The sequence below is a fragment of the Apteryx rowi genome, unplaced genomic scaffold, assembly GCF_003343035.1.
Source record: "Apteryx rowi isolate R43461 unplaced genomic scaffold, aptRow1 scaffold_131, whole genome shotgun sequence".
Taxonomy (NCBI): Eukaryota; Metazoa; Chordata; class Aves; order Apterygiformes; family Apterygidae; genus Apteryx; species Apteryx rowi.
The window spans coordinates 909274-923783 of NW_020447542.1; the positions used below are offsets into that span (position 1 = coordinate 909274).

At 35.0% G+C, this 14510-nt stretch overlaps 1 protein-coding gene across 1 annotated transcript in view; it reads left to right on the forward strand.

The window, feature by feature from the left end:
- ADAMTS6 (ADAM metallopeptidase with thrombospondin type 1 motif 6) overlaps positions 1-14510 on the forward strand; it is a 163103-nt gene that overhangs the window by 104980 nt on the left and 43613 nt on the right. The window contains exons 13-15 of the mRNA XM_026056451.1: positions 2351-2496; positions 4837-4900; positions 13807-13909. Of these exons, the coding sequence (XP_025912236.1) occupies positions 2351-2496; positions 4837-4900; positions 13807-13909 (313 nt within the window). The remainder of the gene's footprint in view (positions 1-2350; positions 2497-4836; positions 4901-13806; positions 13910-14510) is intronic.

Below are 14510 nucleotides of genomic sequence, written 5' to 3' on the forward strand. Positions count from 1 at the left end.
AGCATATATTTTTACTCTTAGCAGCATTTTAATTTTTAGCTTTTGACTCTAGCACTAGATAACCATGTAATCCTGCAGCCTCTTTAACAAAGTGCTGTAAAGGGATTATTGTCTTCAGTTAATGTAATCGTTACCACTTTATTTATAATAATAATTTAATATCACTGTAATGAAGAGAAAACCAGAAAAATTTAATGTCTCATATATAATTCACATAAATACTGCTTTCCCAATTGTAATTGTACCCTTAGAGGCATTGCAAAACACTGTGTCATGTATGGATGTATATATACATATGGATGTATGTATACTAGCTCAAAATACATGGGTTTACTTTATGGACTGCATTGTGTGCTATACAGGCATTCAATAATAGTCTAGATTTAAGAGACGCTCCATATGAGGGATACTTTCCTCCAACAGATATCTGTTTATTGGCATAAACCTTAGAGTTGGAAATTTAGTGGAACTGCAAGAAGGATAAACCRTCCTTTCCTAAGTAGAACTCCATGAAACATTGTGTCCGTTTTGGGTTTATTGATTTGTTTTGCTTTTTTTAAGAAAGACAATGCATTTTGAACTTGAAATTTAAATATTCTGTTTCATATGTTTTCTGTAGGCACACATGAATGCTGCTTTTTATTTCTCTAACTGTTAGAGGATGAGGTTTTATAAACAGAAATGTGCTGGATGGTAACAACTGTCCTTTAAAACAGTTTCAGGTATAGCATATACAGACAAACAAGAAGTCATGGATGATAAAAATGTTTTGAGAGAAGAAACCATGATGAATGCGACTAGAAAAATAATACTAGAGGTTTCACTTGTTGATGTTAAATGCTAGTATGTATTTGTATGTATAACTACTTTGTATCTAGGTACATTTGTTGAGAATAAGCTACATAAGTTTATTAGTAATACAGTGTTTTAATGTTCATTCTTTAGAGCTGTGCACTTAGACTCTTTTGTTTGACATGCTTGATGATCTAGAACTGACTTGTTATTAAAAATGAAATTTCTAATTAAAAATTAGGGATTTTTATTCATTTTCTTTGACTAGCACTGTGTAATCATTGTTCATGTCAAACTGCTATTAATTTCTTTTTTTCTGAGTAATGACTGAAGGTTAAATTCTGTTTTCAATTGCTTTCATAAAAATCTGGAGTAATTCAGGTCATTCTCAGTGACTGCATTTACACTATCTTTAGCTCTTCAGATCAGAACTCATCTCATACACACTGCTGGGACTGAGGCTTTAGGTGAGCCTTAGGACTCAGGAAAGAAAAAACTTGGCTTTGCTGGACCCACTAGTACAAACCAACACCGAGTCTGTCAGTAGTGTTTATGGGCTGTGTCCGTTATGGGACTTCTAGGCATTTAAGCAATGGATGCCCACCTTTTGGAAGTGAAATACGCAGACCCAGCTCAGAGTAAACCTGCGACCGTGCTCTGCTCTGTGGCCTAACCCACTAATAACAGGATGGACATAACTAGTAGAATTACTCTATATTTTCAGTGATATAATAGACACCAGAATGTGGTTGAAACTATGGACTCCAGGATTATTTCTGAGTGGTTTAAAAAAAGATTTCTGACTTATGAAATGAAAACTTACTATAACACTATAACACTTATCCACTCATATGAAGTGTCTGTAGATTTGTATGTCCGGTGTAGGTAATAATATTGCAAAGGTTCAGTTACTGCATGAATAAAGTACACATCCTCACTCTGTCCCTGAACAAATGGCCAGTCACTGTATAGAAGGATTTTCTGTACCACGTCTAATGCCTTGCTACTGCTTTTATTATGTCTGTAGTGTTAGTATAGACGAAGTACTGCAACAAATTCTTCTTCCATTGTAACCTCTTCCAGATTTTCTTTTTAAAATGCAAGGAGATTACTTTCTTAAAAATACTGGAGTGAGGAATTTTTAATTTTGTGTAAAATGAAGCTTCTGCATGAATCATAACTGGAGGGTGTTTTACTAAACTAACCTTGAAAAAGGATCTTAATGTCTAAAAGAATGCAAGTAACTTGCAGTTCCCTTAATGTGAAGCATTAAGAAGGATGTGTGAAGAAGAAAGAAAATCTTTATTTGAAGCTTATTTAAACTTCTGGTGTGTATTAGAGATTTATAATGCAGGATTTAGTGAAGACAATTAACAAATCACACACGCCCTCGCCAATGTCTAAACATGGCTAGAAAAAGTAAAATACTAGTCTTGTTATCTATACAGGGAATGCTAATGCCTATAATTGGTCATTGCTTGACCCTTGTATTTTTGTGTCCTGATAACTCTATCAGCCTGGAAGCTAATTTTGTGTTTTTTCTTGTGAAATCTTTCAGTGGTGTTATCAGGGAGAGTGCGTACCTTTTGGCACTTGGCCCCAGAGCATAGATGGGGGTTGGGGTCCGTGGTCAATATGGGGAGAGTGCAGCAGGACCTGCGGAGGAGGAGTCTCCTCGTCTATAAGACACTGTGACAGTCCAGCGTAAGTAGCTAAAGTAAGCCAGAGCCAACAAAAAGACACACTTGGAAATTATTCAAAACTGTGGTTTCACATGTTATCTGTAAAAATGTTTTGCTAGTGTGCCAACATTTGTCTTCAAAATAGCAAACAGAAACAGCTACACAAGAGTAGCTCCCTAGATATACTTTCAATATTTTTTTTTACTGTATCTATTATGCATGCACTGTAAAGATAGCCAGATTTCTATTTGGTAGTAACGAGAAAAATTTTTGTTCTGAAACTTACTGTTCATGCAAAATATACTTTAATTATGCCTTAGATTTCTTACTTCTTAAGATATGTATTGTCTCTGATGCTTGTCTAGGGTATAAAATAACTATTGGCAGTTTTATATTGAAAAAGCTACACAGAATATTTCAAAGATTTTGCATACAGCTTTTCACATATAAAATGCAATTAATAATATTACTGTGCATACAATACATTTATGCCCTATCACATCCAACGCTTAGTTGTGACTTCCCACTGACTCTTAAAACAATTCAGCTACTTCTCTCCCTGCCACTACTATCTCTTGGTCCATCTACTCTCAGTTGGGGCCAGCTTCTCCACTACAACTTGGTCTATTTTGTGTATCGGTACTGGTTCTGTCATCTCTGTCTGCTTCTCAATGTCCTGAACAGTGTTCCAGAGAAGGTCTGCCAGGTAAGTGCTCACCTCTCTGTCTTTAGCACTTCTCAGATCAGGAATTCATATTTATTTCCATTGCTTTTCTTTCCTGAATGAATCACTGCTTTTTTGTTTGCCCTGAACTGGTTACCTCATCAGAGCTGTAAGTGTTTGCAGAAGGATATTTTTTATTAGTCCACTCTTTGTTCTAGTCATATCTCATACTGTATGTTTTCATGCCCATTATTAATTTCAAAGACTACTTTCCTTCAAAACATCAGGCTTTTTTGTTTCTTTCATGGAAAACATTCTGCAACTTCTGTCACTCCTTTCTTACCTTCTTCTCTCTGTATACTAACTAGTGTTCTCTGTATCCTACGAATCTTTGTTGCTCGTAGCCATGTTTTCCAAGCCAGGCTTTCACTTCACTCTGCTAGACAGACATTACTGCTGTTTAAGGTGGTCTGTTCACGTCCTAGCATTAGCAATAACTACCAATCAAATCTGGCAAATACCACTAATTATTGAATGCATTCAAAAGCAAAAATTATCCCTATGCATAGATAACACGACAGACTATGTTTCTGTGAGAGAATAATAAATTAAATACATTAGTTTTTTCACGGCAATAGAATGAGTACAAATACTAATTAAAAGTCTGTTTGAAGCATCAGTAATTTCCTAGGATTTTTTTAAATGTTCCTGTCTCCCTGTACGTCGATGGTTATGTTGAAAGATAATTGGATCCTAGATGCTTAACAGTGCAGCAAGCAAGTGCAATTTTTTTTTTTATAAATCTCCATTTGGAAAAAATTCCCCTCAATTTGTCAATTAATAAGAGTATTTTAGGATAATGTTGTCTGGCTAAATATCTGTAACATGCAAAATAGTTTTGATTTTCATTTTAGTTACTTGTAAATTTTTTAGTCCTTTATTATAAAACAAAACAACAAGTATTTTTCCTTCCTGCTTTCAAGTTATGATGAAAGACTGGTGTATGGTTAATCTTCCATTTAAGTCAATGGTAATTCGTTATTTGACCTCTGTGGAAGATAGATAAGGTTCTTGAAGAATCTGGAAACTTTAAGAGCAAGTTCTGGCTTAATCGCACTAATAAAAACCTGTTTACTGTGGAGTTGCTTCAGTTTTAATAATGCATGATTTAAATCAGAATCAGATTCTTGAACTAGAAAATGCAGTATTTGCTACTGACTCCAGTAATTTAGCAGGCAGTGTTTCTGCATTTTGTTATATTTTCAAGTGTAATATGAGAAGATTAAAAAAAAAGATTGTTTATATACATTTCATTCTAGTTTAATAAAGCAGGGAAATAATTAAAAACAATACATTTTGGTGCATTTGAAAAGTAATTTGATTGTATAGTTTGGAATTTATTCAAACTGGATAAATGTTATGTGAGTGAAGATGTTAAAGTATTCAGTTCAGTTCTGCATCTATTCCAATTSAAGTCAATGTTAAATAATCATTTAATAAGATGTTTGAAAATCTCATCTCAAAACTTCATGGGGAAGTTTTGTACATTTATTGTACATTTGTTCACATTTATTTTTATTTATGTTATATAATATATAAATATATCTCGTGAACTTGTATTTATACTAATAATATATAAACACATTTCATGAACTTGTGTTTTTACTAATACAACACATAAAACACATGTTTTTGCAGGCCTTCGGGAGGAGGAAAATATTGTCTTGGAGAAAGGAAACGGTATCGCTCCTGTAATACTGATGTAAGTAAATTATATTTCACTGTCAAAGTATAATGAACTTATCTGTTTTTCTTTTTGACATAAATGGATGCATTTATTTCCAGTTTGGAAGAGGATTTATGAAAACTGAATTTTGCATTTTTTTGGGAAATCATCCTGTTGGGCACCTCTATATTGCAGGCTCTCTACATGTCTGCTGCAATGTTATGCCCAACTTCAGGCTTCACATTAAGGCCTAGAATGAGCTCAACTTCAGCATGCATGTTTAAGGTGAACAAGAATCATATGAGTTCCCATGCCACATCAGACCAAAGGTCTGTCTAGCCCAGTGTCTTGTGTCCCAACCATGGTTAAAAGCAGGTGCTTAAGGAAAAATTATAAAAAGGATGGCAGCCAAGGCATGATTTTTCTAAGGGTACACCTTACAAGCTTCCAGAAACCAAGTGTTTAAACACTTCTTGAGCTTGGCATTGTATCTGTACCATCCTATCACCTGTACCATTGTATCTGGACTGATCCTTCCTCTAACCCATTTTTTATACTTTTATAACCTCCAGTGATAATATATTATACAATCCTCTTAAGTATTCTGTGAAATGTACTTCTTTGGTGTGTTTTAAACCTGCAGCTTGCCATCRGGTGTCCACTGGTTCTTGTTATCAAAATGATGATGCAGTTTCGGAGCCAAGCCCATCAAATAATGAGTTACTACTGAGATGAGTGGAGCAGTGTAGATGCCACATACATAAAATCAAATTATGAACCAAAATTATAAATTCAAAAAAGTTAAAAATTGAACCAGACAAAAGTACTTGACAATAAAGAATTTCACTAATAGGTTTCCAAGTCAGCTGTAGCACTAACTTTTTTTTATCTTCAGATTTGTTTTTCTTCTAAAAACAAGAAAGTTCTAGGGGAGATAATGATAATGAAAAAGTGCATTACTTGAAAAGGACAACTAGAATATTGTAGGTTACAGTTTGCCTGATATCCATCCAAGGGAGAATTGATGTACACGATTGTATTGTGTTTCAGCTGTTTATCTTTTGATATAGTTCAGAAAAAAATAATTCTTCAGAACAGAAAATATTTTCAAGGAACCAGAACATTAACTACTAAAGATAGTTATGAATTATTGTAAGTATTAGTTCTGTGAACTTCCCTGTGGACGTTATTCCCGTTTTTAGAAAGTATTACAAATTTCCAAACAGAAAAATACTTTCCTACTCCTAGTGACAGCTGCTGTGTTCACACAGCCAAGGAGTATGTGAGGCCTTTTGCCACAGTGTTGTAAGGGAAACTCATGCTGAGCTGCTTGTCAAGTATGAGCTATAAAACTTTTCCAGTCGTACTACCTTCCAAATTTCAGTGTACCATTCTGTAACTTCGACCGTCTTCCCTCTTTCCTAGATGTATATCTTTGTGTTTGGCTGTCTTTCTGCAATTTTCATTTGAGTGAATCCAGTTTACCAGGTGATACTGTGTAACTAACTTAGGTGATAATGTATAACTGACTTACCTTCATCTTCATTCTCACTCAGCCAGTCTGTGTAATTGGAAAATGTTATAAGCAATGATTTTATTTATTGTTCCAATTCACAAATGAAACTATTGAATAACAATGAAACTATTGAATAACATTGAACCTGTTTCTTATCCTTACAGGTGATATGAAATTCACCTTTAAATTCACCAACTAAACCATGATTTCTGATTGTCTTCTATCCTTTGAAATCTGTCAGTTAGTCAGTATTAATGTATGCTTAACTAAACAAGTACAGGTTTGGTTCTGTTCTTTTATTCAGGATGTTTTGCACTACTAATTGAAGTGGCTTATAAAAATCTAAGCATATTCTATTATCCTTATAATTTCACCAAAAAGTGTAAAAAGTTTAAGTTGATAACATCTGTTCTTGTACAGAATACTGACTTGTKTTACTTATTTACCTTTCTTTTAAACATGTATTGGTGGAGTCTCTACCAACTTTCCTATTAATTTGGGATGGATATCAGGCAAACTGTAACCTACAATATTCTAGTTGTCCTTTTCAAATAATGCACTTCTTCATTATCATTATTTCTGTTTGCCTGCATAATCTAAGACTTGTTAAAATTCACAGTGGCAGATCAGAGACCTCCTTCCTTAACTTTTTCAGAATTCTTGAGAGCTAGTTGTCCAGGCCTTCTTATTTAAAAAGGTTTATCTCCAATAGAAACTATTTAGCTTCTGCCACAGTAACTAGTACACAAGAAAGTTTACCTAATACATAATCCTGCTGCCTCACAAATACAGAAGAATTTTTTAATACTTGATTGTTATTAACAGTTGTACCATATCCACCTAGTGATACTGCTGCACTGTTGCCTAGGATTTCTTTTATTCTTATCGTATTTTATTCCATACTCTCAGACACTTACTTTTCAGACATGGTTTTCTTCCTAGTCTATTTTGCTTCCCATACTCTCGCTCTACTTCTTCCTTATTACTGAGATGAAGCTCATAGGATTGCAGAAGAAATATCTGGAAGGTACCTGAGAAGGCCATTTAGGCTATTCCACAGCTCAAAGGCAAAATCAACTGTCATTAAACCATTCTTGCCTGATGGTTAGGCAACTATTTGATCTGTTTCTAAACACCTCCAGTGATACAGATTTCCCTGTTAGGTGTACTATTCAAATTCTTAAATATCCTTACTGTTAGAACAGTTTTCCTAAAATATTGCATGAATTTTCCCTTCGTTTAAGGCCATTACTTACTCTATCCTCGTTGGGATGTAGAAGAGAGCTGATCGTATTCCCTCTGTGGCAGCCTTTTACATGTTTGTAGACCACTATCATGACTCTTTGCAGTCATCTTTACGCTAGACTAACAGCTGTATTTCCTGCAGTCTCTCTTTAATCCCCTTTGGGATCCCACTAATGCGCATCTTTTGGAAGTGTGGTACCCAAATCTGGACACAATACTTTAGCTCTCAGAACTGAGTAGCAAGGGAGGATCATGTTATCTTAGTGAAGAGATTCTGTTTGTGCATTTCAGTATTGTGTTTGCTTTTCTTAAAACAGTGATAATATTTATTCAGTTTGTCTTGCTCCATAGTGTCCAAATCCTTTTCTAAAGAACTACTGTTTAGGTCATTCCTCATCTTGTACTTGAATAGCTGATTGTTCCTACCTAAGTGTAGTAATTGGTCTTTATTGAACTGCATCCATTGGTTTATTTCAAAGCACTGCTCCAGTGTGTCAGAAACTTTTAAAATTATAGTCTGGTATTCCAAAGCACTTGCTTCCTACCTATACTCAGATTTCAATCAATAATTTAAATAAGAAATTGGAAAGGAAACTTGCATTTCATTTCAAAACAAATAGGCTGACTCAGGACAGGCAGTTTGGAAATGCCACTGTTATGGTTTTACTGTGAACCATTTTTTTTAACATACCTTTGGGGTATGGTTTTTCAGGGTATAAACATACTGTGACTGACAGAAGTTTAAATTTACTATCTTAATGGTTATAATGATTGTAGTCCATTTCTTTTATAGTACTTTTTAGGGTTCTAAATAAATAAGAATTGCTGAGACTAGTAGATTTTATTTCAAAATTTACGACGGTCCTTATTGCTTGACATTTTTAATGGAATAGTAKGTTTGATTAATGTAAGTGTTAAGAGCATGCAGATCTGTCATCGTTCATATGAAAAATGTGTTGTTTGTACATCTCTTTTGTTGAGGTTTTTTTCTGCAGTGTCAACATTCATTGCCCATCTGTAGTTTTAGAAGTAGCACTCCCTAAAGATCCTACTATTCATAAACAAAACCTCCTTCATTTTGACTTCATTTTTCTTTCAGAGAGCAGGTAGTTATGTTGCCCTTTCTTACGACCATTTTCATTCTTTGGAAACAGCACACACACTCCTACTAGGCATATTTCTCATCAAAGACTTTCAAAGCCATGTATGACTTCCTAATTCAAAAGGCATCTGCTAATGGAAACATTGAGATCAGCAGAAAAGAACATTAGCTAATGAGTTCTGGAAACAAAAGGATGGTAGAAAGAACACAATTGTCAGAAACTTATTTTCTAACACCAACTGCTCTGGCTCTTACAAAAATATACATATTTTTCCAACCAAAGTACTTTTTTTAAAAAAAAAATGCCTACAGAGTTGCAAGACACATAATAACTTAGTTAAAGTAACTCATTGTCTGATGAAAATATATATAGAATGTGAAGCTTAATCTGGTATACATCTAAATCAGTAAGAGTCTCCTAACTTTTTTAATACTGTGAAAAAGGTTCTGTGAATGCTTTTTTCATATAAAAGTATGTACGTATACATATCTTCAGAAGATTCCTTTTCTTGTGCCTTTTCTCTCAACAAAATGCGGGCAAATGATTTTTGTTAGTTCCTTCCTTTATGCATACATTCACAGACAYTGTTCATTGCTTTCATAATTCTTAACATTTTCAAAACTATTTTTTTTGATTTGCATTCATGTGAGGAGCTACCTGTTGGAACAGTAGCTGGATCTCAGCTGTCACCCTTCTGGCTGTGTTTCTCATCCTCTGTGATACACTGTATAGTCCTTTGTTGATAAGAAACCCGATGACTTCAGTTACTGAAGTTACTTGAAGCTCTGAGATGCATAGATTTTTGTGAGATCAGATGTTTAGTGATATATCAACATCAATTCAATGATTTGTTGACACTCTTCAAACTATTTTTGCTTCAGGCTTAAAAATAGTGATACTCTTCCTAAATTCAATGCTTTTTCACTCAAAATTTGAATCTTTTCGTCATGTTCTACTCAGGACCTTCCTCAGACCAGATTATAAGATGCTATATATTTGTTGGGGTCCTACCTCATGTTTTGCAGTCTCCTAAGAGAGTCTGGAAACACAAGCAGACTGTTGCTTCACAGGAGTTATCCATATGCACACTGTACCCCATGCAAAATGAGAAATAATTTACCCAATAAAGAGAAGTAATTATTGCCCATTTACCTTGGGGAAGGATTACGTAGGGAGTTAGTACCCAAGAGCTGACATTTTGTAAATGCGTGTTGTAGCTTGCCTTGCAGTAACCTGTTTGCATTTCTATATCTGTTATTTTTGAATGCATTTCTTGAGTTACTTCCTCTAGAGTAGTAGTGAGGTACTCAAAAAGATAGGAAATAAAAATTTGCAACAGAAAAATTTCTTGTACATGTAGGCTGAATTTTATACTTCAGACTACAGAAAGTTGCAGGCTTCAGACTATCATTTGGTGACTGCAGTCTTCAAGAGGACTGTCTGCAGACTTTACTAAATCCAGCTGAAAGTGGGGTTCAAACTAATGGTTCACAGTGTTCAAATTAGTGATTTAGAGGAAGAGCAGGATCCTGAGATGAGTGCTAGCACTTGTCAGTATTCATTGAGAGGACATGGCCACTAAAATGGAATTTTTTTTTTACAGAGATGATGACATCTGCCTATGGATTAATGGATTTGTGTTGTTAGAGCCAAAAGCTTTGATATTGTTAGTGTAAAAACCAATTCAACAGTGCTCACAATATAGGAAACAAGGATTTAATCTGCAGGACTACAAAAAACAGAAAAAATACTGAGAAAGCAGGAACACTGCCACACCACTGTCTACAGTCYTTTCTCTGACTATTTATTGAGATCTCTGGGTTTGTTCTTACCCATTTAAATACAGCATTTCAAGACATATTCAGAGCTCTAACTGGTTTTAATATATGGTGTCTAAATTACGTCCAGTCATTTCTGTTTGTAACTAATTTAGCCCTGGAAATGACAGTGCCATCATTGGTTCATGATCTGCTGATGCAGGTCAGAGCTGAAAGAGCTCTGTCTTAAGAGTAGGTACCTCAGTGTGAGTAAAACCAGTTTCCTTACAGCCACAAAAACAGCTTATGCAATGAGGCTTTCAGAATCAAAGTGACATTCAATATCAAAGCCTTTGGTATAATTACTCTTTTTAATAAAGATCTTTCTGTGAGTGATTCCCTTCCATGACAGTCTCATCATATTTATTTAAGTATCATGAAGGATCTGGCCTGTGCCCATTATGCCAGAAGACTTTTCAATCTTCTTTCTTATCCCAGGTGGTTGATAAGAGGTTTTCTCTAGTAGCATTTTCTCCCATTCTGTTACTGTTTCATCATCCACACATTCACACAGCCTTGAAGGAGCTAGGAACTATCAGTCAAACTGATAGCACTTGCATTCTGTGCTGCCTTGAGCTACCACAGTGATTGTAGAGTTTTCCAGACATTTTATAATGCTGTGGCCAAAATTCTTCTGATGTAGCATAGTCATGTATGAAAGGATACATGACATGTGCCAGTATCATGGTTGTGTCTTGGATACAAAAGATAATTTGAGTAGATGAAGATGGCCTATCAAGTATGATGAAGGGACATAAAATCTCGGTGACCAAATTACAAATTTTACACCATCTTTTTCTGGGTTTTGTTTTCCATTCTACCCTCTCTTTCAGGGAAGGAAATGGAAACATATATGGACTGTTAGATCCTAGCACTGGTCATTCAGGTCAGCTCTTTCTCACACTGTGGAAAGCGACAATTGCTCCTTGCATACGCTGTGCTTTCCGGAAAAGGATTGCTTAAGCCCTATTTGTCAGTGGATGAGTCGCTGGAAGTCTGATTTCCTGTACCTTCCCACTTCTCTTTGAAAGCTGTTGTCTCAGTGGCAACCTGAGCAAAGTAGGAAATGCTGGATGCAGAGATAGTGGTGTTAAATGTACAGGAGCCCCCACCCTTGCTGTATACAGTATCTTCAGAGTGGAGCATTCGTTCAGCAGCTATGTGTTTTGTCCAAGTGTGGAGAATGAGTAGCTTTGCTCGCACCTTGGCTTCAGCCGCTGCCAGGTGTGCTCATCCTTGCTGCTGCTCTTGTCAGCAGCGGCATTCCAGGCTGAGCAGGTCTGTGCCTAGCTGCTGTTGTGTCTCACTGACAGAGTTGTCTTTAAGAAAGAAGGAGGGGACAACCATGATTTTAAGCAGTTTAAGTTGTGGCAAAAACTGAGTGGTATTTAATAGAGTGAAGGAAAGACTGCTTTGCCTCCCTCAAAATGCATCCAAGAGAACCATCAAACAAGAGAAGTAAGACTACATCTGAAAGATCAGATCACAAGAATTTTTTTTAACAGTATAAGCATGGAAGTCATGATCCTTCTTTACTGATCTTCATATATTATTGTGTTGTCCTAATGTAACTACTTCAAAAAAGGTTTTGGTGATTTTTGGGGGGTGTGCTGGTGGTTTAATTAACTTTTAATGGTAGCTTCATGCAGTTTAAATACCAGCCTTGTAAGTTAGTATCTAAGCATTTGGGATTGAAGAATAGGATGTAGTGACCAGTATTAGATGTAGACTTGAGCTTTGAGATAGGTCAGGATTGATCCTTCTCCTGCTTGGAGAATATGATGCAAGAATCTAATTGGTGATACCAATTTTAAAAAGCAAATTTATGATAGTTTATTTTGCTTTTCCAAAAATTATGTTATTTACAGGCAGTTATGTTTTATTCTCACTATTATGATCTAAAGGATTATATAATTAAAAATATTAACAGTACCATCAATTACTGATTAACATATTCAAAATATATTTTTAATTAGAAAGGATAGAAGAGTGTTTTATAGAGAAAATTTTAAATTGCAAGGCTGTGTAATGTCCAGTGTTTTTGTTTATATTACACCAGTTTTAAAACTGGACAAAATTTCTGTAGTTTCTGAATCATAGTGCAGTGGGCTGGCTATGATAGGAGCTTGATTAATGTATACTGAGAATTGTAATTATTATGTTAATATTTGCATTGTGCAGTAAATTTTTACTGTGAATGGTTACACAGACCCTTTCACTTGAATGCACTTCAAATTCCTGAACAGCGCTAACTGGCTTAGATATATAGGAAGACTAGTAAAAGTGCCATAAAATGGACTCCTCTGTTGCTCATAAAATAGTAATATTTATTAACAACTACAGTTTCTGCCAAACAAGTTTTCTTTCTTTCAGTCTAAAAATGGTTTTAATCTGTATTTCAAATACTTAATCTGATGAAGCTTGCAGTTACAACAGCTAATTAAACATTGATTGCATTAATATGCTATTTGAATACTATGGGTATTCAAGGTTAGTTGCTGTTACTACTTCAAAACTAAACCTGCAGATGAAAAATGTGAAAAATTGCAGAGAATTCAGTTTCTTCTGTAATTCTCTTCTGAGATGAGTTTCATCTTTATCTACCTTTGTTCCAAACAAGGAAGCTACCTTCCAGATTCGTAACTGGTAATGAGAAGTAGTGAAAATTTAAATGAAAGCAGTTTTGATTTCTTTACCCTTGGAGACTTCCAAGAATCAGGACCAAACATCATATCTGCTCTCATTCTCAGCCTTAAACGATGCTTTTTTCAAAGCTAYGCGTAAACAAAGGTGATAGTAGGCTGCAGCTCTCTAAAAAGTGTTTTAATTTTGATTATTTATGTCTTAAAAACAGATCTCAGTATAGCTTAACAACTGAGCCTAGAGCTCTTACCAAAATGATTTTGTTTTTTAATTTTTCGGCTGGTTTTTATGTGTGTTTATAAGAAGATATCTGATGCATTGATTATGAAGTGTGGTTTGACAGTATTTTGACTGTCGAGTTACATAGAAACTGTTGTAACACTTAACTTTGTTTAAACTACTTCAGTTATTTCATGCCTGCCGAAGATTACAAAATGGACACTTCAACCTGAACACCAGTTGAAAAGGAGTAAAGCAAGTGTCAAAATCAGAGCCACAAAAATAAAGCAGGGAACCACCGTAGTAATAGTAGTCTCTTGCGCTTTTATTTGTAATATAAGCATTTCCTTTTATGTTGATATTTATAAGAAATTAACAGTTTTATTGTTATGGTTTTAGTCATGTCCTTCAGGGGCCCGTGATTTTCGAGAAAAACAATGTGCAGACTTTGATAATATGCCTTTCCGGGGAAAGTACTATAACTGGAAACCCTACACTGGAGGTAATGTGTAGCTTTGCAAATATACTAACATACTTAAAATCTTTGAAGTCATATAAATATTGTCTAGAAAGTAACATCTGTCAATAGAATGTTTTAATCAATATACTATGAGCTAAGCTTGCTAACCTTTTGTCAATAGTTGAAAACGTTACAGAAGAGCCATCTGTATTTTGGTAATGTTTTGTTTTACTATGAAAGGGAGTGAACATCCTTCTAGGGACTCTACTTTAAAGTACAGAGCCCTTTTCAACCTACAGTCACAATAGAGCTAGAGATTTCATGGGTGACCTGTAAGTGCCTTTGATGCTACAGTGATGAGTTCAGTATAAAAATCTTGTTCAAGTTCTTCTTACCCAAGGTGAGAGTATGAGGAAAGGGAGAAAGGAGAAATAGCACTTATCAAAGTCTCTAAAGATTACTTCAACTATTGAGTTATAAATAATTGCAATGTGCAGAAGAAGGATATTTTCAGGCAGTGGAGATTACTGTAATTTTTTTTTCTTCTTTGGGACGCTTTAATCAAGCTTAATGGAGTTTCTGTCATCTTTTGGAATTCAGAGGTTGCCCTTTGATTATTTTGTCTTTTTATGTTCTAAACTCT